The sequence below is a fragment of the Lactuca saligna genome, chromosome 7 (genome assembly GCF_052625555.1).
Source record: "Lactuca saligna cultivar CGN05327 chromosome 7, ASM5262555v1, whole genome shotgun sequence".
Classification (NCBI taxonomy): Eukaryota; Viridiplantae; Streptophyta; class Magnoliopsida; order Asterales; family Asteraceae; genus Lactuca; species Lactuca saligna.
Window position 1 is genome coordinate 91,581,391 of NC_136423.1, and position 27,285 is coordinate 91,608,675.

The following is a 27,285-nucleotide window of genomic DNA, read 5'->3' on the forward strand; positions in this document are numbered from 1 at the left end:
GATTATCACAATAAAACTCCAAATATTTACTGGCATCAAATCTATTTGAAATGAATGGTTGTTTAATGTTAATGTGCACCCTACATTAACGTCTTTGGTTGTTTCAGTTTTCCCATTAGCTATCTCCACCGTGAAGGCTTTACTGAGCTTCAGGGTGGTTGGTTTAGTAACTTTTTGAATTTATTACTCACAAAACTTCGCTCAGCCCCACTATCAAATAGAATGCATGCATAAGTGTTGTTGCGGGGAAACGTAGCAGTAATAACCGTCAGGTCTTGAACTGCCTCTCCTTGACCCAAATTAGGACCCTGCCTGATCCTCCTGCTCCTTGGATATTGGCTTTGGGGAAATTTTTCCTAAAATGGCTAATTCCTCCACACCTATAACAAGTATGACTAGGCCTGGCTTTATTGTTGTTGTTTGGCTATTGGTTTTGTTGGGGTTGAGATCTGCAGTACCGGGCGGTGTGTCCCTTGCGGTTGTAGCTGGTGCACTGCATTTCTCTACACTTGCCATGGTGATGGTAGTTGGATTTTTTACATTTTGGTAAAGTTCCTGAGTAGGGCCTAGTAGTAGTTTGCGCATCTGAGGTTGGAGCAGCTGGAGCTGGACAACTTGAGTGGTAGCAGCGTGGACTGCTACAGTTTATTACTTTTTGGAGGATCTCTGGTTCTGTCCCCCCTTTCGTTTGTTGTCCCCATTTTTCTTGTTATTCCCTTCCTTCTTGGTCTCAGTCTCAATAGTTTTGGCTCGTTTTCTTGTTGCCATGGTCGTAAAGCTTCTGAGCTAGCCTTTTTGCACTGTCAAAAGTCTCTGGGTTTGCCGCAATCACATTTCCTTGGGTTGGAAAAGTTAATCCCCAAATGAACCGCTCGATCTTCTTCCCTTCTGATGTGATCATACCCGGGCACAAAAGGGCTAGTTGACTAAAACTTGAGATGTAAGCCTCGATTTCTGAGTTTTGTACTGTGAGTTCATAAGCATATTTGTATGAAAAGTTTGTATCACTTTATAAACACCAAAAATCCGATATTTTCTGTAAAAATGTTTTGAATGTTTTGTATCAAATCTTGTATTAAAGCATGTGTGTTTCTGTTTTGAAAATATGTAAAGAGAGTAATCAAGGAACATTCTATATTTTCGGTTGTAAGTAGAAGGTAATGTATAATGTAAATTTCCGAGAAAATCTGATATTTTATGCTTGTAAAAGTGTTGTAGTCTTAAAACTCTAAGACCGTAAATGGCATTTGTATAATGACTTAAAAGGTCCACTTTTTGTAAAAATGACATTCTTGGCCCATTAAGCCGAAAATTTTACAATTAAGACACATTTTTGGTAAAAATGACACTTTAGGCCCATTAAGACCCGAAGTTTACTTTTAAGGGCTTATTTTGTATAAAAGGAAATTTTCAACCCACTTTCGATAGAAATAACATTTTTGGCCTAAATTTAATAGAAATGGCATTTTCAGCCCATTTAATCAAAATTTTATATTTTTGGCCCATGTTTTTTTTAAAATGACAATTTACTCCATAAAAATTCAATAATTACCTTTTTAGGCCCATGGAATCATGAGTTGCTAAATAAGACCCATATTTGTGAAAACTATCATATTTAGCCCATTAAAACCATGAAGGCCCAAAAAGAAGCCTAGTTGTGAAAATTAACACATTTGGACCTTTTAAAATCATGAATATCATAAAGAACCATTTTTATTTAAAAATGACGCTTTTGGTCCTCTCAAAACCGTGAGTCAACATAAGAACCTCACTTTTTTTGTTTATTTTGTCAAATATGGCACTTTATACGAGTTTTTTTTTAGTTTTCAAACATCCTTAGAATGCTTAATCTTTTGCACTTCATAGTAAGTCACATAAGATGATTTAGCTTACTAACATCACCAAGATTACTAGATATTTTGAGTTTAGTCAAGATCTAGCATGTTTTCATAACATAGTCACAACACATAACATGAAAACATACATATACATGCACAAATACCTATATCTCACACAAAACAACTTGTATCCTCCCCCAAAACATAGTAAAAACCAAAAACAAGGGGGTATGAGCTCACTTTGGTTGATGGATTGGTTATGGTGAGAAGATTAAAGGAGATTTCGGCCTTAGCAAGCTCATTTGAGAAGATCTTCGAACTTATGGGGTTCTAAGAAGCATGGATCATGAAATGGAGTGTTTATGAGTTAAGGACATATCATAAAATGAGTTTGAACACCTTGATTTGAAAGTAGATTACCAAGAATAATGATCTTTGATGAAGTGTTCGTAAACATACAGACAAGCACATAGGAATTTGGAGAGGGAGGATGAGTGAATTTTTGGAGCTCTAGAGAGAATTGTTGGGTGTAGTGGTAATGGAAAGACAATGAGAGTGGTGGTAGTGTACTCTCATCCAAAATAAGAAGAAGGAAGAGAAAGGGTCAGTCTTGGTCATTACATGGAGGATTAGGAAGCTAGACTTAGAAACATGTGATACCATTAACATAAATAACCTCTAGATAATAATGAGGTGTCAAGGTTTTTAATTCAAACAATTTTTTTTACATACATATGTATATAACCGAGAATGAGAAGGAAATGAGAGAATATGGATCTTAGGCTTGTTCTTGCATTGGTCTATTAGGGATTTTTGATCAATGTGGGCCCACATATGTGTTTATGGTCCAAAAAGAGAAAAGATATGAGTTTTTCGGCCCATTATAATTAAAGGAGTGGTTTTGGTCCAAAAGAGGTTCAAGAAAATGTTTATGCCCATTAAGGCCCATTAAGAGTTTTGTGGCCCAAAATCAATTACTTAGTGAATGTGGTTCCAATTAGGGCCCAAATGTGTATTCTTAACTCATAATAATTAGGTTGTGGGTTTATTGGCCCATTAGGACCAATAAAAGGATCTTGGTGCAATAAGAGGTTGAACCGGGAAAATTAAGGTTAAAATCCAAAGTTGAGTGTAAGAAATGTATCGAATTAGGTTTTAGGCTTCACGAGTGAGTTTTGATTTGAATAGTTGTTTTTAAAATGAATAACATGTATAACATCAATCTTAGAGTTACAAGATACATCAAGAGTTGATCATACATAGATAGAATTTCCTAGCCAAAAATGCTAGTTGTGACAAATACTGCTTTGTTTATTGTTGTAGTTGTGTTGTATATCCAATTTATCAGTGATCCACGAACTTAGTCACACAGCCCGACGTGTTCCACCGCCTCGTCCGGGGTGTGACAATAAGCTTGGTAGTCTTGCCTAGTAGGGAAATAAGACTTATAAAGGATGCTTACTTCAACTAGGTTTGAATAACGGCTAGCATCATGTCATAGGCATGGGTGTAAAGAACAAAGAGTAGACCTATCTCCTATGACAGTGTTAGGTGTGGATGTACGGTAGCTCCATACCGGAGTACATCTTAGTATTCCTTTTGATTGACTAGAAATGATGGGTCCAGATCAGGAAACTTAATGGTATGTTTGGTCATCTCCCATAGTAGGATGACAACCCTTAACCATTCTAGGCAGTCTTATCAATTACATTGCTAGTGTAGGCTCATAATCTACAAACATAGATGAAAGTTAACACTCTATTATTCATCAAATTGCTCTGCAGGCTTGGGTGCCTTAGGACTTACAATGGCCAAGGAATCCCCTAGTCGTGTAGTCAAACCCTTACCTTCAACAGTTCATCGACCAAATAACTCTCCATAACAACCAAGGACTAGGATATGCAAGGATCGACTGGGAATGGGTATGTTTGGATAAAAGGTCTTATAAATATTTAAGTTTGAGTTATATCTATATTATTTGGTAATAGTTGGTTTTACAGGTTTAATAATTAAGGAATATCATCATAAAAATATTATCGGATTGAAATCCCTATGTATCTCACCAGGTTTCCCAAAACTTGACACACTCAGTTTGTATTCATCATAGGTACCAAGATTAAGCTACTGGAACTTGATTAGGATGTTGATTGATTAAGAGACAGGCTGTAATAGGGTTCATGACCATAAGGTCTTTATGATGTAACTTATGTATTTGTATTGATTATGACATCCTTAGGGTTTTATTAAATTGAGATGATCACTTGTACTAAAAAATTTTCGAATATACTAGGATTTTTGCAAAATGAAACTAAAAGTGTAAAGAAAAAGTTTTAATTGGTTCTAAAAATTAGAGGATGTCACAATTTTATATATGTTTTATAAGTTATAAAAACTAGAAGAATTTTTATATAAAAACTAGATTCTTCTTTTTATAAAAATATTAAGGAGACCATAAAGGGAAAAGAATACATGCTTTCATTAATTTAATCATAAATCCATTTTCTTACACTTGTAGCCTTTTATTTTTAGATGCATGGTGTATTAAAGCATCAATTCTCAATGGGTAAGGATTTGGATTAAGATTATTAAAAGGCTTGCATTTATCTCTTCTTTTACTAGCCAAAATCCATGAAATTGTGGGCTTCGCATCTCCATATTCTCTATATTATTTGTCTCTTAAAGTGTTAAATGAAAGTCGGAAGAATTTGATACTATACATGAACTCTCCTTCAATAAAAAAGATTCGTTTTGTTCTTAAAGGATTAAGAGATTCTTTTATTACAAGATGAATACTAACATCTTATCAAGTTGGCTAAATGTTAGTGAATACTTCTAGAGAGCTTCTTCCTTAGAGTTTAAAGATCTTTATCATCTTTCTAATTTCCAAAAGGAACCAAAGTCTTCAAAGGTTGTTTCACTTTCAACTTCTTTGGTTATGTTTAAACGTTCTAAGTCCTTGGAAAATGATCTTTTAGTTGGAATAAAACTATTTTTATTTTGTTCAAAATTAAAGTCTTTTGTTGCCATCTTAGTGTTTATGAAACAATTTTTGAATAAAACTCAACACATACCCCACCCACGTTACAGCCCCCGCCCACATACATGAAAAAGTCACAAAGACAATCTAGCATCATATACATAGTATAGTGAGAAAACTCACCTCAATCTGAAAACAAGACAAACCACACACTCGAGCTGATGGTACATAATATCCTCTCGTTAATCATACATATAATAAACCCTAATTAGCAATTAAGGGAAAACAAACTCTTGGAGAGTCTAGCTAATACTGCTTGAGGAAAAAAGACCATTAAGCCCTTCCTAGACTAATCTCAACATAGTTGACTAAAAGTCAAAGTGATAAAAATTCAATGGTAAAAACTCAGTTGACCTACGCTCAGCGTAGCATACTGTTGGAATAGTGTCTAAGGCTGCAACTATATTAGGCAAGTATTTGACCCGGTTGTGCATGGTCCTTTTGGGTTGCCTTCACCATAACAACTTGATGGGATGATTTATTAAGAGAGAGTAAATATTATAAAGAATAATATATAGTTATTTGATTAATATAAGTCATAGAATTAATTGGAATTAATTTGGTGACTTAAAGAGATTAATTAAATAAAGGGGTATAAACTTTCAATTGTTTGAAAGTTAAGCTTTAGACTATATATCCTTATAGGTATACAAGGGATGGATTCTAGAAGCTAGGATAGCTTCAAAATCGTCCATGACTTATCTAAGGAAAGGATTTGGATAGCCTTAAGAGAAGATTATCCAATTAGGGTTTAGACTGTAACCCTTAAGGAGTCTACAAGTATAAATAGACCCCATGGGTAAGGGAAATCGGGATCTCACCAAAAGTAAGAGAACTCTGGCCGATTTCCACCCCTCTCATCTCTCCTAAATCATCTTCCTTGCTATTGGTGTTTGTAAGCCATTAGAGGAGTGACATTTGTGACTCTAGAAGCTCCAAGACAACAAGATCAACAAGGAATTCAAAGGTATGGTTCTAGATCTGTTTCAATGTTGTTATTTAACCTAATTGGGCATTAGAAGTCTTGGATTCAAAGCATGTTTAATTAGAAAGCCTAGATCCAAGCATTAGGGTTTTGCATGCGCACATAGGAAAGTTCTTATGGATAAAACCCATTAGTGGTATCAGAGCCTAGCTTGGTTTTCTTTAAATTGTTGCTTGATTAACTGAAACAAACCTGCAAAATTCGATTTTTTTGGTTTCTGAGTCATGGACTAGGCGAGTTCCAAAGTGGACTCGGTGATTAGGCCTGACTCGGCGAGTGCCTTTGTGCACTCGGCGAGTCCAGACGTCAGGAATGGCCAGATTCGGGATTTTTTCATAATTATCTTATGGAAACTTTCCTTAAACTAATTAGATCAACCCTAATCCGTTTTTTTATATATATTAATATAATCTTGATCTAATTAAAGATATTTATCATTTAATAAAATATTTAATTTCCTTATATGATAATTAATTAATTATTTTGATTATTTTGGTAATTATCTTAAAAGAAATCTTGAATAAATCAAATATAGATAATTAGGATATTAATTGTTAATTGGAATTATTTGTTATTTGATCCTCCATGTTTTAAATGTTTAAAACTTGCCCTCAAGTTTTGAAATTCATATTTGTGATTAAAAGTTTTAATTTAGACAACTTAAATTTCAAACCCTACGTTTTAAAGGGTTTAAAACACAACCCTATACTAATATGATATTACTAGAATAATATATATATATATATATATATATATATATATATATATATATATATATATGTATGTATAACTAAATGCTAGTCTTACCGTTAGTAGGCCTCATTCACGAAGCCGATCTATAAGGTGGGTATAAGGTTGCGGCCTATAAAATGGCGCTTAATGGGCGTACACTCACACCCACCGCTTGCTTGATTGGTGGAGGGTCGTTAGCTGAACGGGTAGGATAGGGCAACTTCATCCTCTCATTAAAAGTATAATAAGTAATACAAAGTAACTACACATTTTTAAAATTTCCCAATCTTAGTTCTTTAGGAAAAGTGAATTGATGCAATCCCATGAAATTACACTTTGCACCCTTACTAAGAAGTTAGTGGAGCGTGTGTGGTTTAACGGCACACTAATTGGTTCTAGGCAAAGGTGGCAAAGGGTGATTCATTGTTTATCATAGTTCGATGGAGAGTGTGTGGTTTACCGGCACATCGAATAGGTGATCGTACAATGAAGGCACCATGTGAATTTGCATGGTAATTCACACCCGCTTTGTGATCCTCGGTATCCCAGTCACAAACAAGAGGGGTATATCGAGATTTAAACATGCCATTGAATAGTTTCAATGAATCTCATCCGAACCTAGGAATTCTCAATACACTTAGGACTAATAGTTTAGGTTTTGTGATGGACAATTAGTGAATCGTCATTCAGTTACCTTCAATTTATTTGCATGTTAGATTACGGCATCCCTTATCTAGTATGTAAATGTTATTGTTGGATCCTAGCCCTAATTTTTCTTATTAGGTGATAATTAGCGATTCTTATTCTAATCTATCTTTGTCCTTTCTATTTGTAGATGTCGAACGCAAACAACGCTGTTGCTAGTTCTTTCACGTTGATGAGCCTTTGCCAAAAGGTCACCTTCGATGGAACGAACTTTAGCGAATGCATAAGATACATTCGCACCATTGCTCGCTATGAGGATAAAGAGTATGTCCTCGATGAAAAGCTTGAGAAGATCAACCCCGAAATCGCTACTCCGGCCGAAATCACTGCTTTTGAGACTCATGAGCGAGATGCAACGAAGGTACATTGCATCACGATTGCCACCATGAACTCCGAATTCCAAAAGTCCTACGAGGACACGTACCCGTACGAGATGCACCAAGACTTATTAGAGAGATACCACCAAAATGTGAGACAAGAGCGTTATGAGATTTTCACTAACATGATTTCCGCTAAGATGGGCCATGGAGAATCTCTTACCGTGCACCTGCAAAAGATGCAAAGGTATGTCGACCGCCTATGCAAGTTAAATGTTGACTTTGGGGAAGACTTGGCAATCGACATGGTGCTTCACTCTTTGCCTCCGATGTACAACCAATTTAGGATGACCTACCACATGAACAAAGAGGAGGTCACCCTAAGAAAACTCCAAGGTCTCTTAAGGGTCGCTGAGAGCAACTTCAAAGACAAGTCTGTTGCACCTACTCCCAATCCGCCTGCTGCTCCTGTCTTGGCAATTGGTCAAGGAAAGGGAAAGAAGAGGAAGGATTGATTGAAGAACTATCGCAAGGTTAAAGCCCGAGATGGTGCCTCTTCTAGTGGGACCAAAGTTGATCCCGCTAAGCCCTGTCCTAACCCGAATGAGGCAGAGTGCCACTACTACCACTAGATAGGACATTGGAAGAGAAGCTGCCCAGAATACCTGCAAGCAATAAAAGAAGGAAATATCAAGCCATCTTTCGCAGGTATATACACAATTAAATCTAACGATTCTAATCATGCTATTTCTTGGGTTCTTGATACCGGTTGTGGTTATCACATTTGTTCTAATGTGCAGGGACTAAGAAGAAGTAGGGATGTGGAGCAAGGAAGGATCAATCTAATCATGGGGAACACAAGATCGTCGACTGTGACCAAGATTGGAGTGTATTCTTTAGTGCTTAGGAATAATTTATGTTTAGATTTGAACAATTGTTGCTATTCGCCAGAAATGGCTAGAAACATCATTTCATTTCATGGTTTATATAGACAAGGATTTAGATTTTCTTTTAATAATGAGAATGGTTCTATTTTGGCTTATCTGAATGGTGTCTTTTACTTTGAAGCTATACCATGTAATGGAATATATGAAACTGTTATGATTGTTGATAACTTAGGAAATGATGTTTTGAATATTGATTCTTCCACTAGTATGAATAAAGCATCCTTGTGGCATTGTCGTCTTGGACATGTCAACAAGAAACGCATAGCCCAACTCTAAAAGGATGGAGTGTTGGAGTCATTCGACCTTAGGGAAGATGACACATGCGAGTCTTGTTTACTTGGAAAGATGACTAAGTCACCCTTCACGAGTACTTGTGAAAGGGGTGAGGGTCTATTGGACCTAATACATACCGATGTATGTGGACCCTTTAGATCAACCACGAAGGATGGGAACCGCTTCTATGTGACTTTTACCGATGATTATAGTAGATATGGGTATATCTATTTAATCAAGCAAAAGTCAGAAACCTTTGAAAAGTTTAAAGAGTTCAAGAATGAAGTGGAGAATCATTTGGGCAGGAAAATCAAGATGCTTCGATCCGATCGAGGAGGAGAGTACCTAAGTCTTGAATTCCACGATTATCTCAAGGAGTGTGGAATAGTTTCGCAATTGATGCCTCCTAGGACACCGCAGTTGAATGGTGTGGCAGAAAGGTGTAATCGAACCTTATTAGATATGGTTCGCTCTATGATGAGTCGTGCTTCACTACCTATCTCTTTTTAGGGGTATGCCTTAGAGACTGCCTCCCATATCCTTAACCGAGTCCCTACTAAGAAGGTTGCCAAAACACCTCACGAGATGTGGACATGGAAAGCTCCCTCGTTGGCACACATCAAGGTTTGGGGTTGCAAGGCTTTTGTAAGGCGAGATACTCACGACAAGCTTGAACCTCGAAGTGAGCGATGTATTTTCATCGGCTACCCATAGACATCCTTTGGATATCTCTTCTATATACCAAAGGACAACATTGTCTTTGTTGCAAGGAGAGGAGTTTTCTGAGAGCGAGAACTCATAAGCCAAGGAGACAGTGGGAGGCAAATCGAACTTGAAGAGATTCAAGAGTCGATAGATGAAGGAACCTCTACCGCTGGCACTCAACCCGAGGAGGAAACTACGGTTGAATCGATTGACGAGTCCTTACCTCTTAGACATTCCGATAGAGTTAGAGTTCATCCCCAGTTTTATGGTTTTCATATTACTACCGAAGGGGACACGTATATTAGTGATGGTACACTAGTAAATCTTGATGAACCTAATAGCTATAAGGAAGCCATGGCAGGCCCGAAGTCTGCGAAATGGAAAGAGGCAATGGATAGCGAGATCCAATCCATGTATGATAACCAAGTTTGGAATTTGGTTGATTATGTGCCCGGACGTAAGACCATTGGGTGCAAATGGATCTTCAAGAAGAAGACTGATGTGGATGGGAACGTACACACATATAAAGCGCGATTGGTTGCGAAGGGCTTTAAAGGAGTTGACTATGATGAGACCTTCTCACCAGTTGCGAAGATTAAATCTATTAGAGTGATGCTAGCAATTGTTGCATTTCATGATTATGAAATTTGGCAAATGGATGTCAAGACCGTCTTCCTTAACGGAAAGTTGGCTGAGAATGTTTACATGGCTCGGCTAGATGGGTTTGTGGATCCGAAGCATCCAAATAGAGTGTGTAAGCTTGAGAAGTCCATTTATGGACTTAAGCAAGCATCTCACAGATGGAATCTTTGCTTCGATGAGAAAGTCAAAGAGTTTGGATTTGTACGAAGCGAAGACGAATCTTGTGTATATGTCAAAGCCAGTGGGAGTGTAGTAAGCTTCCTCGTTCTATATGTCGATGACATATTACTCATAGGAAACGACATCCCGACTCTGCAGGAAGTCAAGTCCTGGCTTGGGAAGTGCTTCGCTATGAAGGACCTTGGAGAGGCTTCTTACATTTTGGGAATAAGGATAGTAAGAGAAAGAAGTAAGAGACTAATTGGACTTAGTCAGAATACTTACTTAGAGAAGGTACTAAAACGTTTTAGTATGGAAAACTCAAAGAAGGGAGAACTACCGATACAAAGTAATGCCAAGTTGAGTAAGACTCAATGTCCGAGTACTGAAGCTGAAATAGCAGAAATGAGCCGAGTACCATACGCTTCCGCAGTTGGCTCAATCATGTACGCTATGACTTGTACTCGCCCTAATGTAGCCTTCGCTTTGAGCATGGTTAGCAGATATCAAGGGAACCCTGGCAAAGCACATTGGATTGCGGTAAAAAACATCCTTAAGTACCTTCGGAGGATGAAGGAATGGTTCTTAGTCCTCGGAGGGAGTGATGACTTGAAAGTGCGAGGGTATAGTGACGCCAGTTTTCAGACCGACAGAGACAACTACCGTTCGCAGTCGGGTTGGGTCTTTACCTTAAATGGAGGAGCAGTAACTTGGAAGAGTTCCAAGCAAGAAACCATAGCTGATTCAACGTGCGAATCAGAGTACATTGCAGCGAGCGATACGTCGAAGGAGGCAATATGGATGAAGAACTTCATCGGTGATCTTGGAGTTGTACCTACCATAAAGGAGCCCATGGATATTTTCTATGATAACGAAGGTGTGGTTGCCTTGACCAAGGAACCGAGGGAGCATGGTAGATCAAGACATATCGACAGAAAATATCATTTCATCAGACATCGTGTAGAAGAAGGACAACTCATAGTTAAGAGGATATCATCAGAAGATAACCCAGCAGATCCGCTTACGAAGCGACTGAGTAGGGTTAAGCACTTGCAGCATGCTAGGAGTATTGGGCTGAAGGATGATATTAGTATAGATTAGATAGTATTACAAACGTGTAATAGATAAATGTAATTAACATTTGACGATTAAATAAAGGAGTTTTATTTATGAGTAATGTTACTGTCTTATGTTGATTGTTTAACTATTGTTTCACTTTGCATGTTTTGACTTCCAAAATAATTGAGTTTATTAGGAATAATCGAATTGTTCAAATTGTCCACAATCGTTCATATGTTAGAAGTAGATATGAATGAAGATTGTCATGAATTGGTGTGTAGATTGTCTAAATGGTGTTAGACATAGCAAAGGGTTGCTGCAACGTTCATGAGTGCTTATGAACTAGTTTTGAGCATTGGAACAAACCCGCACTTGCTGGAATCACTTTATGGAATACGATATAAAAGGTGATCGCAAGACGATAATATCATATAGTCTTAAAACCTAGATATATGGTTTATTATTTATTAATTGATTGTACATTGATAATGCGATAACGCATCAGTAACTCGGTGTTATAAAACGCATTGTTGTGTATAGTTGGTTAATGAATAAGTAAATGCATATAAGTCAAAGTTTATCTGTAACTTTTATCAAAGAAGGTAAAAGCGATATCTCGTCCGCTCGATGATTTGATTTGACTTATGTGTCGGGCCCGGTCAGAACTGAATTGATGTGTTTGATTAAGTTCTATGTCAAATAAATCAGAGATCGAGAAACCTAAATGTTTGACTAACCATTCTATAGGATTGTCAGCATGATATCTAATAGAGGACTGTACGATCCCTTATCTGAAGGACAAGATTGATTAGATCAGAGTTTGACAGCGTCTTTGAGAGCTACGATTGCAAACCGAATTGTACTAGTATAGTTACTAGACTTATCCAAGTAGGAGACTGTTGGAATAGTGTCTAAGGCTGCAACTATATTAGGCAAGTATTTGACCCGGTTATGCATGGTCCTTTTGGGTTGCCTTCACCATAGCAACTTGATGGGATGATTTATTAAGAGAGAGTAAATATTATAAAGAATAATATATAGTTATTTGATTAATATAAGTTATAGAATTAATTGGAATTAATTTGGTGACTTAAAGAGATTAATTAAATAAAGGGGTATAAACTTTCAATTGTTTGAAAGTTAAGCTTTAGACTATAAATCCTTATAGATATACAAGGGACGGATTCTAGAAGCTAGGATAACTTCAAAATCGTCCATGACTTATCTAAGGAAAGGATTTGGATAGCCTTAAGAGAAGATTATCCAATTAGGGTTTAGACTATAACCCTTAAAGAGTCTACAAGTATAAATAGACCCCATGGGTAAGGGAAATCGGGATCTCACCAAAAGTAAGAGAACTCTGGCCGATTTCCACCCCTCTCCTCTCTCCTAAATCATCTTCCTTGCTATTGGTGTTTGTAAGCCATTAGAGGAGTGACATTTTTGACTCTAGAAGCTCCAAGACAACAAGATCAACAAGGAATTCAAAGGTATGGTTCTAGATCTGTTTCAATGTTGTTATTTAACCTAATTGGGCATTAGAAGTCTTGGATTCAAAGCATGTTTAATTAGAAAGCCTAGATCCAAGCATTAGGGTTTTGCATGCGCACATAGGAAAGTTCTTATGGATAAAACCCATCACATACTGCTCTACGCTCGGCGTATCGCTCCTGATGAAAAACAAGCCTTTTCTATGTTATGCTCAGCATAGCTTGCTGATGTCCAAAAACATCATTAAGCTCTTAATACAAAAGGTTAACTCCACAAAATTTCAGATTTGCTATATATAAACGACATAATGGATAAAGTCTATGACTTTATCCACTTGCATGCCAACAAAGAGCACAAAACCAAACCCTAAGTCCACAAAGTCTTTTATTGTCCAAGAACTCATGTATGAATAGATGAGAGTGACCAAGCTCCCATTTTTATGACTCAACAACACCGAAGACATCTAGAAATGGCATTCGGATGGTCTGGAGTAACTCATACTCATAAAAACCAAAGTTATGGGAGTAAAAGCACATAAACTCATGACCAACAAGATCTAACACAAATGAGCACCAAGATAGAAACTTTATACCTTCTAAAGGTGGATGATGGGATGTAAATTCCAAATCCACAAGGCTTGGAGCTTCCAAGTGGTTCCACAATGTAACTCTTTCTTCAAAAATGCATACAAAACCCTTTAAGAGCTCAAAACTCACACAAGGTAGCTAGGGTTTCAAGGTGACAACTTAGGAGGGTGGAGGCCGAGGATAGGGAGGATCCCAATTAGGTAGAGGCTTTAAATAGGGTTCACAACATCTAGGTTTAGGGTTTCAGTCTAATACACATCTGCTTGGTGTAGCTTAACCTACGCTCAGCGTAGGTTATTAAACCTCTGCATCAAATCTCCCTCCTACGCTAAGCGTAGAACATAACTTTCCAAAAATAAAGAAATATAATAACATAGAACTTCAACGAATAAATACCTGAATATATGGGTGTTATAGTAGATCATGTGAACCGAAATGTAAAAGTGAACCTTCAAACGATTCGTTATGTTAGCTACATTGCGTTTCACAACAACTATCTAATATTTTATAAAGCGTCAAATGATCAAGTATTTGAATAAAACTCCAAATTATTTTTACAATAAACCGACACACTATTAGATAAGATTGAGTCATATCAAGCTCGATCTAACCGTTGACTCCAAGAAATTGTTCTAGTCATCAGATCAGGTTTTGCACATCCTATAAATAGTGGCCTCCCTCATTCTCTCTAACTCATACATTCAATCACTCACTCTCTCTCTCTCTCTCTCTCTCTCTCTCTCTCTTCTCTCTCTCTCTCTCTCTCTCTCTCTCTCTCTCTCTCTCTCTCTCTCTCTCTCTCTCTCTCTTCCTCTTCTCTCTCAGATTCCAACAGAAAAAGCACCACCAACATCCCCTGTGCTGTTGTCCTCCACCACTGGACCATCGTCTTCTGCCTCTGTCATCCACCTGCCTCCTTCCCTCGACAACCAGCATCGACAACCAGCAGCCTCGGTCCAATCACCGCTACCATATTCGATGCCGACAACCACCTTCGATCTCCATCTCTGACACCGGCAGCCACCTCTAGCGACTACTCCAGTGAAATTTTCCTAACAAACTTCGACCAATGTTCTGGAAAAATTCTATCCAAACTCCGACATGTTACTATTCATCTCGACGAGCACTATTCATCCGTCCGGTGAAGCATTGTTTAACCATTTTCTGAAAAAATTTTGGGCTTCTCTCCTAAGTTTAAATTAAAGCAATGCTATCACCAAAGTGAGTTTCACGGCTCCTTTTCTTTTGTTTTATACTAGGGTAGAATACATGTTAAAATACTTATAAAATAATGTTCGCATTTTTACGAACTCTGGTTTACAAATATAGGCTTCATAAATCATACTTGTGAACTTTTGTTTATGAATTATGCCTACATACTTATGCACTTATGCCTGGAAACTTTTGTGTACAAGTTAGGGCTTACAAACTTTTAGAACATATCACTCAATAGTTACATGAGACATATTTATTACCTAAGTGCAATACTTAAAAGACCCCTAGCTTATAATTGTTAGTTTTTTTAATGAGAGAATTATGTATAGATCTATATTGGTTGACACCCCCACGTATGGTTGTTAGCTACAACATTGACGGTTGAGTCTCAATGGGTGTTAATTATCTATCATTCACGATGTCTAATGATGCTTCAGGAGGGGCATACCGATCTAGCCAGGAGCTCGGTTATAAGGACTCAATGTAACATTGAAAGTATACTTAATTCATTCATAATATATAACTTGGGAAACCACTTATATACATTTGAGAACCCACTTTTGTTTAAAAGTACTACTAATTCAAACATTTCAAACATGTGAACTCATCGATATTACTTTGACACTTAAAAAAAACATGTATTCTCATGAAATTAAGAAATAGAAGATTACACTCTCTGAATAATCAAGGGATTAAAGTCTACATAGTTTAGTATAATATTTTTATAAAACTGCCTACTATTTGAGGCATGTTTATGTACTTTCAAGATCTTGTACCCCTAGACGAGGGCTTATATAATTTCCCTTTAGTAATACAATCTTCCACTTTTATGTTACTTGTATTTGTTCTGTGTATGCAATGACTGTGATCCATGAAGTCGTCTCACTGCTTGGCGTTTCTGCGCCGGCTGGGGATGTGACATTCTCTCTAAAAGGTCATATATAAGCAAGCTATATATCAAGGTTAAATGATACTCACTCTTTTCTATAAATTGTTATTTCCATACTTTAAACATGTAATCTCATTTTAACTTAGGTATCAGAGAAAAATATTGTGGAAAAACCTCTGTATAGCTCATGACATTCTTGTTTGAATCCACAGATCACATGTAAAGGAAACCCAAACTAGCATTGTCATAGGATTAGAAAAGGGGCGTAACATCAAAATCCTTGTAGAAGAAATTAAACTTGATGTTTGGGATGATATTTTTTTAAGTAACTCCAGTTTAGATCCCTGATGATGATGATGATGATGAGAATGCTCTCTTCTATGTCATGTATTTTAAGATCAATCTGAATCTTAACTTGTTGATAAAACTGTTTGTAAATCCTAAATCTTCTAAACCTTCATCTTAAACCCCACTTATGGAACCTACCAATTCTAAACTATTTATGAAGATAAAAGGCTACGACAAGAAATTTCTTGAATTATTGATTATGTTGGATAAAAAGTTTACAGAGGTCTCGAAAAACCAAGTCACTGAGAATAAGTTGTTATTGGAATCTATCGATGAGTTCTGAACTCAACTTCTTGATGCCTCTAACAAGAAAATTAATGCTCTGGGAACCAAGGTGGATGCAAATTTTAAGAAAGTCAATGAAGTTTTTACAACTTTTCATGACACTGTTAAGACTTTGTTAAAGGATCTACGTCCCTTGAATTTGGAATATAAATATATAATGACGGGTTAAAAAAAGTATCAAAAAAAATTTGTCAAACCAAATTCAAGAAGCTTTGGCATAGATCAAAAAACTTGAGATGATGGAAATTATTAAAGACACCAATCATATCATATGCAGCTACTTTCTAAGAAAATACTGTCAAGGTTGTTGAAAATGCTTGTGATGCCATCAGGGTACAAACTCAAACCAATTGTGAATCTGGTTTCTGGTTGAACAATGAATATTTCTAAAGTTTCTTTGCAACCCTTGTCACAAGTGGAGAAGAAATGAGATCAAAATTCTTGATTCTGGCAGTTTTTTAATGTTGGGCCGACTATAATAGGAGAAGGGCCTTCTGGAAGTGTTGGTTATGGTCCAATACCTAACATCACTTTGTTACCAACTTGAACCATTCCCACACATGTTACTTTGCCACAAAGTTTTCTATATAAAGGTATATTTGTTGTAATTTTTGAACCAGTAATTTCAATTTTAGTTACGACTTCAGAACCAATTCGATATAAGGAAAGGAGTTGCTTAGAAAGCGAGCAAAAAAAAAAGATTATAAATACAAACACGAGAGAATGTTACGCAACAAAATTCTTCGGCAAGAAATCATATGGGTAATAATGTTGAGGTAGGGATATTAACAAGACTTGGTGTGCAAAAAGAATATGAGATGCTGCCTTTGGAGAAATCGGGTTCTTTGAAAAAGCTCCCAAAGTTAGTTTTTCTATTGAAGACTCAATTGAGAATCATCTTGACATGGAAATGACTCCAAAGAAATTTACAATTAAACAATTTTTTTTAAAAGAAGAAAAAGCATGTCCTAAGAAGTTTAAAGAAATGACGATAAGGTTTCATGGTGTTTGAGTAAACCTGATCGTGAAATGTAGAGTTAAAAGAAAATCTAAATAGTTTTGAATGTTTCTAAAGATGTATTTTTTGAAGACGCTTATCAGAATTTCAAATACAAAGTCATGAGAGGAAAAAATGAAGAAATGGATTTCATAATTGTATACTTTTCTTGCATAAATCCAAATGACTTTGTGAACTATTAAGTCGTATAGATATGAAGTTTTTTCATGAACATTTATAATACTACATACAAGCACTTCAGATCTTTCATGCAATTTTTTATGCTCAAGTTGTTTTGTCTGATATTTGATTTAGCCAAAGAATTCAAGAAGCAGCGGGGCATATACTAAATTGCAGAATATTTCAAAATATAGAGTTCTGGATATAATTCTCAAACCTTGGGGAATTGTCTACTTCGTTAAAAAGATCAATGGTCCAACCAAAAAAGTAATTTCCAGAGTTGATGACAAGGAAAGATTTCTAGCAGCAACTATTCAGATGCTCAAGGTTCATGTTAATGTGATGCTAATTCGAAGAAGGACCGAAATGAGATAATAAACATTTGACCTAGTTGTTGGCTGTTCGGAAAGCATTGATGAGTATAACACATTTTTATAGATAGCTTCGGAAGTTCTCGGACTTGTCAAAAAGGGGGGAAATATAGGAATCTAATTTTGTTGTGACCAGTTTGAAGCATAAAGTTGATACTGGTGTAGTGGTGTTATATTTTACCGAAGCTTTACTAATGAAATTGTTTGAAGGGTTTTGATATGGAAGTAGTTAGTGGAGCATATTATTGCTCCTTCCTATTTAGTTTATCACATGGACTATTGTGCTACTAAATGAAGGCGTAGGTTAGTGTGAACATTTTGTTAGTGCTTTTCATGTGAGTATGTCCATGTGTAAATATATGATTGGTATATGCCGGAATTGGTTCATAATTAATCTTCCTGAATATTTGAGTCATATTTTCTTAAATAATCAAAGAAGGAAACGTTATATTTAGTTGATTGTTCGATTATTATAATTTCATATTTAATTCATTAATTAAATTCTTGACTTCACTATTCTTTCTTCCGGAAATCTCATCTCCAAAAGGAATTGGTCTACATGTTTACAATATACATATATATGTAATACAATTTTTATTTAATATGATGCATATGTGGTTAGTATTTTTTTTTGGAAACGTGCAAATAATTAAATATTTCTTCAGATTGGATTGAACTCAAGTCCTTCTATTTAGTTGTTAGATTACAAACCTTCAAATTAGTCAAGTTGTTAGATTAGGAACTTCTATGTTAGCTAAGACAATCTGTTTATATCTACCATTAACCTCCACTAAACGTATGAGATACCTACTATTAAATAGAAAACTCCATCTTATTTTTTAAATTAAATTTAAATAAAAAATACATAAAAATCATATAATTTTTTTAAATACTAGTTTTCAATAAATTTAAATATCAATTTACATTAAATAAAAACTAAATTAATTAAAATAAAAAAATTACATTAATTAAAATAAAAAACCTAAAAATACCAAACTTATGATTTGTGTTTTAAGCATTGTTATTTCATTTTGGGAAATTCTTGAAATTTTGCCAAGTTTTGATATGTCCAAAAAAAATTATGATTTGTGTTTTCATATTGCTCTATGACCATATTAACCGGATCAATATCCGCTTCGAGTACGTTGTTTATAACAAAGTTGTAAATTCCATTGAACTCACAACATTTGACCCTTATATCGCGTCACTTCGAGCATATTTTATCAACATTTCGAATTGCACAACTCGTTAAATCATGAAAAACACTTTCAACATTTCTCCAAAAACTGATTAATCCTAAGGCAAAGGGTCGAGAAACTCAAAATTTATGACACAAAATTTATGACAAATGGGAACCATTAACTATTCGTTGACTGAGAATTCCTGAATGATTCTTGGATTTGAATCTAAAATTGGGGTTGCCTAATGACATAAGAAACTACAAAACATACTTAATTGATTCTTAATCCTTTCAATTTCCATTATAACAAAGACGTATGACCAACGCTTTTTTCTGAAACCGTCACTCATACTTGTGTTAATTTCTCTTCTTGATCAAACAACAAAAATGTATGAATATAACTAAATAGAGAGAAGAAATGTGTGAAAATTAAGAAAATTAGTAGTAATGTTTATAGGTAAATATTGGAGGGAAAAAAATAAATGAAAGTAACCGTTGGAGGTCAAAGGAGATTTAAAGGAGGAAATGAATTGATTGCATGGACATTTGAGATCGTTGTCCGGATCACGAAGGTCCACGACAACGACCCACGACAAGCCACCGGGATGGTGTGCATGGTCGTTATTTATAGCCACCTAGATCACGATTTCGTTCGTGGCCACTATACCAAAAGGCCTAAGTGAGCTAACCCAACTTGTGTGGTTAGTTGGGTTAGTAATATATATATATATATATATATATATATATATATATATATATATATATATATATATATATATATATATATATATATATAATACTTGTTATACAAGTTATAAACAAAATTAGTTGGAACAACAAGGAAGGCAATAAAGTATTTTGGATCAATACAATTGGAATAACCCATGAAAACCGCAACTACTTTTGAAAAAACTGGAGTAAAATATTTGGAATCAACACCTAAACCAAAAGCAAAAGGTTAGGCGGCAGCAGTTGGACAACCTAAAAACCTCAACCAAATGTCGGCCACATTAATTCAATTCAATACTTGGCGTAAGTTACGCATAAATTTTGGAAGTTACAGCATAGAACATTACTAATGTACGTCCACAGTTACATTATAATAATATATGTTCATTCTACACAATCACACAATAGTTGGTAGTATCTTTAGCACCCTCGAAGAAATTCAGCCAAACGTGTGAACATGTCCTTTGCATTCTGGGTTTCATGATTAAAGATATGGAAGCTATGACCTTCTCCTTCGACCTCAAAAATTGATAATTCCCCTTCCCATCCACTTTCCTTCACCGCTTCATAGTAATACACCCCTCTATCTCTTAGCTCGTCCTTAGAAGCGACACAAATGATCAACCTCCTACATCCAAGTGATGCTAAAGAAGGCGCAGTTTTAACAAACGGGTTAATACATGGATTATCAATTCCATCCGGACAACCAGGGTAAACGAACATCCATGTCTTGTACAAAAGAGACATTTCGCGATTAGCAACCGGCTCTGCGCCAACTGGTTTGGAACCCAAAAAGTATGGGTGCGATAGAAACGCTCCAAGAATCTTAACACCACCATGTAACTTTTCTTCGCTGGCTCGCAAGGCGATATGGTGTGAAATATTTGCGCCTGCACTATCTCCACCGATATAGAGACGCTTGAAATCTCCGTGTTGAATTATCCATGGTTCATTTTTCTCGTTGTGTGTTTTGGAGGAATGAGAAGCAACCCATTGTAGAGCATTCCAGGAATCATCGTAAGCTACCGGGAGAGGGTGTTCTGGAGCTAACCTGTAGTCGACTGAGACTACCAGAGCGTTGGCTTGAGATGCTATGGTGTTTATATACTGGTGACAGAGGGTGGAGAAAGCTGACTCGATACAAAACCCTCCACCATGGAAATAGACCAGGATGGGAAGCTTCTTGTTCGTGGTTTGATCGAGTGTGGAAAGATCGGGTAGGTAGAGTCTGGCACTGACCTCTGGCGAAATGATGATATCTTTAGACCAGACGCCACTCTTGGTCTCCGCCGTGGACGGTGGAGCTAATAGTGGATTATAAAGTCGCTCCACCGTGCCGTCTTTATGGACACGGAGGAAGGGTAGAAGTTCAGATGCAACCACCTCTTCATGCTTTGAGACCATGACGAAAGATAACAAATGGGAGAGAAAGGAAGGTAGAGGGAGAGAATGATGAGATTTCTTAGAAGACACGCTATATATTAGCCTCGATTATCACCAGTTAGATCAAATGGGCAATAAACAATATTTGTTGTCTATTTCTAATTTTCTATATATTACAGATGAGATAAGATTCAAAAAATAAAAAATTTAAATATATAAACTACTTTTCTTCCCTCTGTTTAGATAATCGATACTTTATTTATTTCGTGCCAAGCATTCGGTTTACTTAAGTAGTTAACTTATTTGTTCTGGATTGAGCAGTTGAGCTCTACTTTTAATCTCAATACGCTAAGATAAAAAAGTTAAACTAAAACGAACTGTAAGATTACGTTATCCGCTACTCGTTTTGTTCCATGGGGCTTGCCAAACTTTTTTTTGGTCTCATTTTGGATCGAATGAATGGTTACACAATCTTTTGTTTGCTGGAAAGGGTGGTGTTACTTCTATTTTTTTTTTATTGGAAAATGACATGGCTTTAATTTATATTTTTGGTAGTCTAGTGCGTAAACTTGAGTTTTAATGTTTTAATTGATCACATGACATAGCATATGCAATTTCATTGCCATGTGGGTGTGTTTCATCATGGCAAAGATAAACTGGAACATGACATTCACACCTTAGGCCGACGGGTATACTCTTTATGAACCGGTATGTGGTTGAGCTGACATTCACACCTTAGGCCGACGGGTATACTCTTTATGAACCGGTATGTGGTTGAGCTGACAACAAACAACAGCCGTGCACACCAGCCTGGCCGTTCGTGGTGGAGGTGTTTCATGGTGGGCATCACGATTGTAAACGATCAATGGTCGTCTTCTTCTCTCCCAGCTTCCGCTTCTCTCTCTTCTTTCTTTCTCTTCTTTCCGGTAGTGGGGAATACAGCAGTGGTTCGTGGTGGTCTGAGACGACTGACTTGGAAGCTCTCCATGACCCTTGGCGATCGAGGAGAGTATACATGATGGTCTTAGAGCACCCACATCATGGTGCTCTTTTTACTTCACACAAATGTCACCTAGACATAAACCAAAAGTCACCCCACATTATTCTTTCAACCGATCGTAGGGGTGTTCATTTGGATGGATCGGTTTGATCCAATCCTATCAACTAAATCCAAATAGATTTCGGTTTTCAAAACATGGATCCGAATACTCCAAAAAAAATTCAAATCCGATCCAATCCAACCAAATTACAATTCAGCTGGATCGGTTTTTACAATTCGGTTCGGTTTTCAACTCTATAAAATTATCTAACAAAAATTTTTAATTATGAATTATAGTTGATAAGCAACTATTAATAAGATTTTATTATAATTTAATATTTCATCGACAAAAAACTTTTGATAAGTATATATTTAAGTATTATATTGGATGAAAGTTTCTAATAATTAAATAAATAATTTAGTAAATTTATAAATGATTAAATATATATATATTAAAAATAAATAATAAGTTTTTATTTGGTTTTTTTGGACTATTCAGTTCATATTTTATAAACCAAAGCCTATGCAAAATAATAATTCGGTCTAACTTAAAATCAATCCAAAAATCTGAATATCTGAACCAAATAATCCAATCCAAATTGTTCGATTGGACAATTCGGTTTTAACCAAATAGTGAATAGCCCTAACTGCTCGCTTTCAAAGCCTTCAAATGGGACCATCTTATTAGATTATTACTTTTATATATATATATATATATATATATATATATATATATATATATATATATATATATATATATATATATATATATATATATATATATATATATATATATAAGTAATAATCTAATAAGATGGTCCCATTTGAAGGCTTTGGTTCTTTTAATCTAATCTTCAATTCTGTATATATATATATATATATATATATATATATATATATATATATATATATATATATATATATAAGTAATAATCTAATAAGATGGTCCCATTTGAAGGCTTTGGTTCTTTTAATCCAATCTTCAATTCTGCTTAAATACAATTAGATCTTCAACATCTACGATTAATTATACTTCTAGCATCATTAGATCAACATCATCGATAATCAACAAAAAATCCACTTCATATCATTCATTCAACATCGATCATCCAATAAAACTTCAAAATTGAGGTTAGAAAAAGATCAAATCATTTGTTTTTTTTTGAAAAATTTCATATAATTCTCTATCAATCTACTATTTTGTAAGATTTAAATAATCAACTTATCATGTTTTTAACATTTTTAAAAAGTTAACTTGTATGCACCCCAACTGTTTGATGAAATGCATAAACTAAATTACCACGTTATATTCATATATGAATATGTTTTGTCACCTGAATCAGTATATAATTTGAAACACCCCATTTTAAAAAGCACTCTGTGGCGGTCTCGAAGGCCCAGGGTATGTTAGGGTCTTGAGATTTATTCGAAAGGTTTAAGGCTTGTGTGTGTGGTCAGGAGCGTAGGGCTTCTCGCCACCTTTTTGTAGATATTAAATTCGTCAGAAATGGACATAGAATGAAGAAGTTATGGCAATTTAAAGCATTTGGCATAAATGGTCTCTAAAGGAAATGTTTTGCAAGCAATTCCCATGCATACAAGGCAAGCATGCACGTGTCCGGCTAGTTACACCCAGTGTAGTGGAGTAAATGATCACAAGTATGGGGAGGAGTACGCCATGTGTATTCTCAGAAACCCTAAACCCTAATTTTTAAAGCATATCGTTATATAAAGAACATAACACCCCAATTATCAGCCTCCCTCTCATCTTTATAGAGCCACCATGAAACCCTAACCCTCCCTTGAGTGTTCTTGGAGCTTTGGAGGTCATTAAAGAGCATTTTTGTGATTGTGAAGCCATTTCCAAGCAAGTGAAGAGTATAGCAATGTGGTGGATCAAAGGGGAAGCAGTAGATCTGAGTGTGGTTTAGTTTTGAAGTCATTTTGGTCCAAAGGTTGAAGCTTTTTAGTCCAAATTCGGCTTCTAGGCTAAGGGTTGCCACCATTAGTGCTAAATGACTCCCCAGGACAGAAATCTATCATCGTGGTGGTCTTAATGGGTTCATGATAGAGTTAAGATCACTTTCATGGAAGTAGAATATCATTTTTGGAGTTTGGACTTGTTTGGGGCATGCAAACTCACCAAGTAGTGACTTATGGATTAAAACGTTGGAAAGGACATGGATCTGTGATTGTAGCTCCTGAATCTGAGTATTAAGCACTTAATGGGAAAATGAATTAACAGGGGAGTACGTTAAGCGTACAAGCAGGTACGCCCAGTGTATGTACCATTTGGCTAGTATGCTTAGCGTACATAGGAGTATGCCTAGTGTACTCATCAGTTATGGGCCTTATGGATTTTGGGCCTCAGTTTGGGCCATGCAGGGGGATTTTGGTCCTTCGGGCCTTAGTGGGCCATCAAGAGCCAGATAATGTGGGCTAAGAAGATGTTTGGGCTTAGGGTAAGGCCCATAAGAGGGATTGTGCCCAATTTAGCAAATTGGGCCATTAGTGGGTTTGGGAAGCCCATCCAGTGTTGAGGTTTTTATATTATGATTTTGAGCCTTAGATATAGACCAAGTTGGACTAGGGGTAAAATGGTCATTTTACCCTAAGGAGGATTATTGTTTTGAACTAAGAGATATTTTGGTATTGATAGCTTTGGGAGTCGAGAGATCAGTTGTTCGGGATTTTTGGTGAGGCAGCGATTTGGGAGTTCGACTCTTCAGTTCAGATCGGCAGTACGAGGTGAGTTATCCTCACTATATCAACAGGGTCTAAGGCACCAATACCAACCCTTTTTTGGATTGTATACTAGTACTTTCTTGATATGCTTATTGATCTGTTAGATCTATATCCTAGTAGTTAAGATGGTATTATGTTTATTGATCTGTTAGATCTGCATCCTGGTAGTTAGGATGGTATTGTGTTTAGTGACCTGGTTTAGTTCGGTATCCTGGTATATAGGATCATGCTATGTTAGTGACCGGTTAGGTCGGTATCCTAGTTATAGGATATTGCTATGCTATTGATCTGTTAGATCGGTTTGTTGTCTATAGACTATTATGTGATTATCTGTTATATGTGCACATGGTTGTTTGATTGGGGGTGGGTTGAGGCGGTCCTGCTTTGTGCTGAATGCCAACATACCCAGGGCAGACTGTATAGACTGCAGGCCTAAGAGAACACATAGTCAAGTTGAAGGCCCAGCGAGCAGTCCGGATAGGCTGAAGGCCTTGCGAGGTGGTCCAGACATGCCGAAGGCTCGGAGAGCGGTCCAGATAGACTGAAGGCTTGCGAGGCGGTTTAGTCAGGTTGAAGGCTCATTATGCATACTATAGACTCAGAGAGTGGACCAGGTGGACTAAAGGCCCGGTGCGGGTGGACCAGTCACACTGTAAACTCGAGATGCATGGTTGTTCTGTTTACTTATATGTTATATGTTATGGTTACACCGGTATGACATTGGTATTTTGGGGGTAACTCACTAAGCCTTCGAGCTTACAGTTTCAGTTAATTGTTTCAGGTTCAGCGGATGACCGCAGGAAGGCGAAGGTGTGACCATACACTTCCTCGATTGATGATTATGATTTCTGAGAACTCTGATGTTTAGACTATTTTGAAAACAAATTGTAATAACTGAATGGTTTTAAATGATTTAAAAAGTTTTAAATTGGCTCGAATTTTATGGATGTTACATGATTATTAAAGCACAAAACAAATGTGCAAGTCTGTATGTTATTCATATGTGAATAACATATAAAAATTATACCTTGTAATATTCATATGTGAATATACTGTGATACTCATCAGTCAATATATCATCTAATATTCACTGATGAATCAAAGAAACAACAATATTGTTATGCAATTGAGAGGTGATGAGGTTAGAGAGGAGGATGTGCATAAGACTGCTTTTCGGACACATTATGGCCACTATGAGTTTGTGGTGATGCCTTTCGGTCTCACCAATGCTCTTGCCGCATTCATAGATCTCATGAACCGTGTGTGCTGACCGATGTTGGATCGGTCTGTGATAGTTTTCATCGATGAAATCTTGGTCTATTCCAAGACGTGAGAGCAGCATGAGGAGCACTTGCAGGAGGTTCTGGATACTTTGAGGAGGGAGAGCTTGTATGCTAAGTTTTTCAAGTGCGATTTCTGGTTGCGCCAGGTGCAGTTGCTTGGGCACCTTGTCAATCAGAACGGGATTTCGGTTGACCCGGCCAAGGTGGAGGTTTTGATGAGGTGGGAGGTTCCCAGGACTCCATATGAGATTCGGAGCTTCCTAGGACTGGCAGGCTACTATTGGAGATTCATTCAGGACTTCTCCAATATAGTCGTGCCGCTGACCAGGCTGACGAGAAAATTCGTGGTCTTTCGTTGGGGGCCTGATCAGCAGGCTGCATTCGAGACATTAAGACAGAGATTGTGCGAGGCGCCGATCTTATCCCTGCCAGAGGGCATGGAGGATTTTCTTGTAACTACGATGCGTCCATCTCGGGCTTGGGCGCAATATTGATGCAGAGAGGGCATGTTATTGCTTACGCTTCGAGGCAGCTAAAGCCTCACGAGGCGAACTACCCGACGCATGATTTGGAGCTGGGGGCTGTTGTGTTCACCCTCAAGATTTGGCATCATTACCTCTATGGGGTTCGTTGTACTATTTACACGGATCACAAGAGCCTGAGGTATCTCATGGACCAGCCAAATCTAAATATGAGGCAGCGTCGGTGGCTTGATGTGGTAAAGGATTATGACTGCGAGATCCTCTACCAGCCGGGGAAGGCCAATGTTGTGGCCGAAGCGCTTAGCCGCAAGGCAACGCTGATCAGGGATATCTATATGAGGATGACAGTGGTTAATCCGTTGTTGGAGCGGATTTGGGAGGCCCAGCATTAGGCCATGAAGGAGAAACATTGGAAGCGTGAGTGGATTGTGGGTCAGGTTCCTTCCTTCGACTATGACAGTCAGGGATTGTTAACTCTTCACTGTAGAGTGTGGGTTCCATATCATGGGGGTGTACGCCAGGTATTGATGGAAGAGGCGCACAGATCCAGGTTCTCTATTCATCCCAGGGTGACGGAGATGTACAGGGATCTCCGTCTTGATTATTGGTGGCCCTATATGAAGAGGGATGTGACCTGGTTTGTCGAGATGTGTCTGACTTGCAGGAAGGTCAAGGCTGAGCA

The 27,285-nt window shown here is 36.9% G+C and overlaps 1 protein-coding gene across 1 annotated transcript; it reads right to left on the reverse strand.

The window, feature by feature from the left end:
* Positions 1-19,924: 19,924 nt before the first annotated feature.
* Positions 19,925-21,126, reverse strand: LOC145006311 (2-hydroxyisoflavanone dehydratase-like). The gene has a single exon (XM_078965409.1). The coding sequence runs from the start codon at positions 21,073-21,075 to the stop codon at positions 20,092-20,094; it is 984 nt and encodes a 327-aa protein (XP_078821535.1). The 5' UTR covers positions 21,076-21,126; the 3' UTR covers positions 19,925-20,091.
* Positions 21,127-27,285: the final 6,159 nt, after the last annotated feature.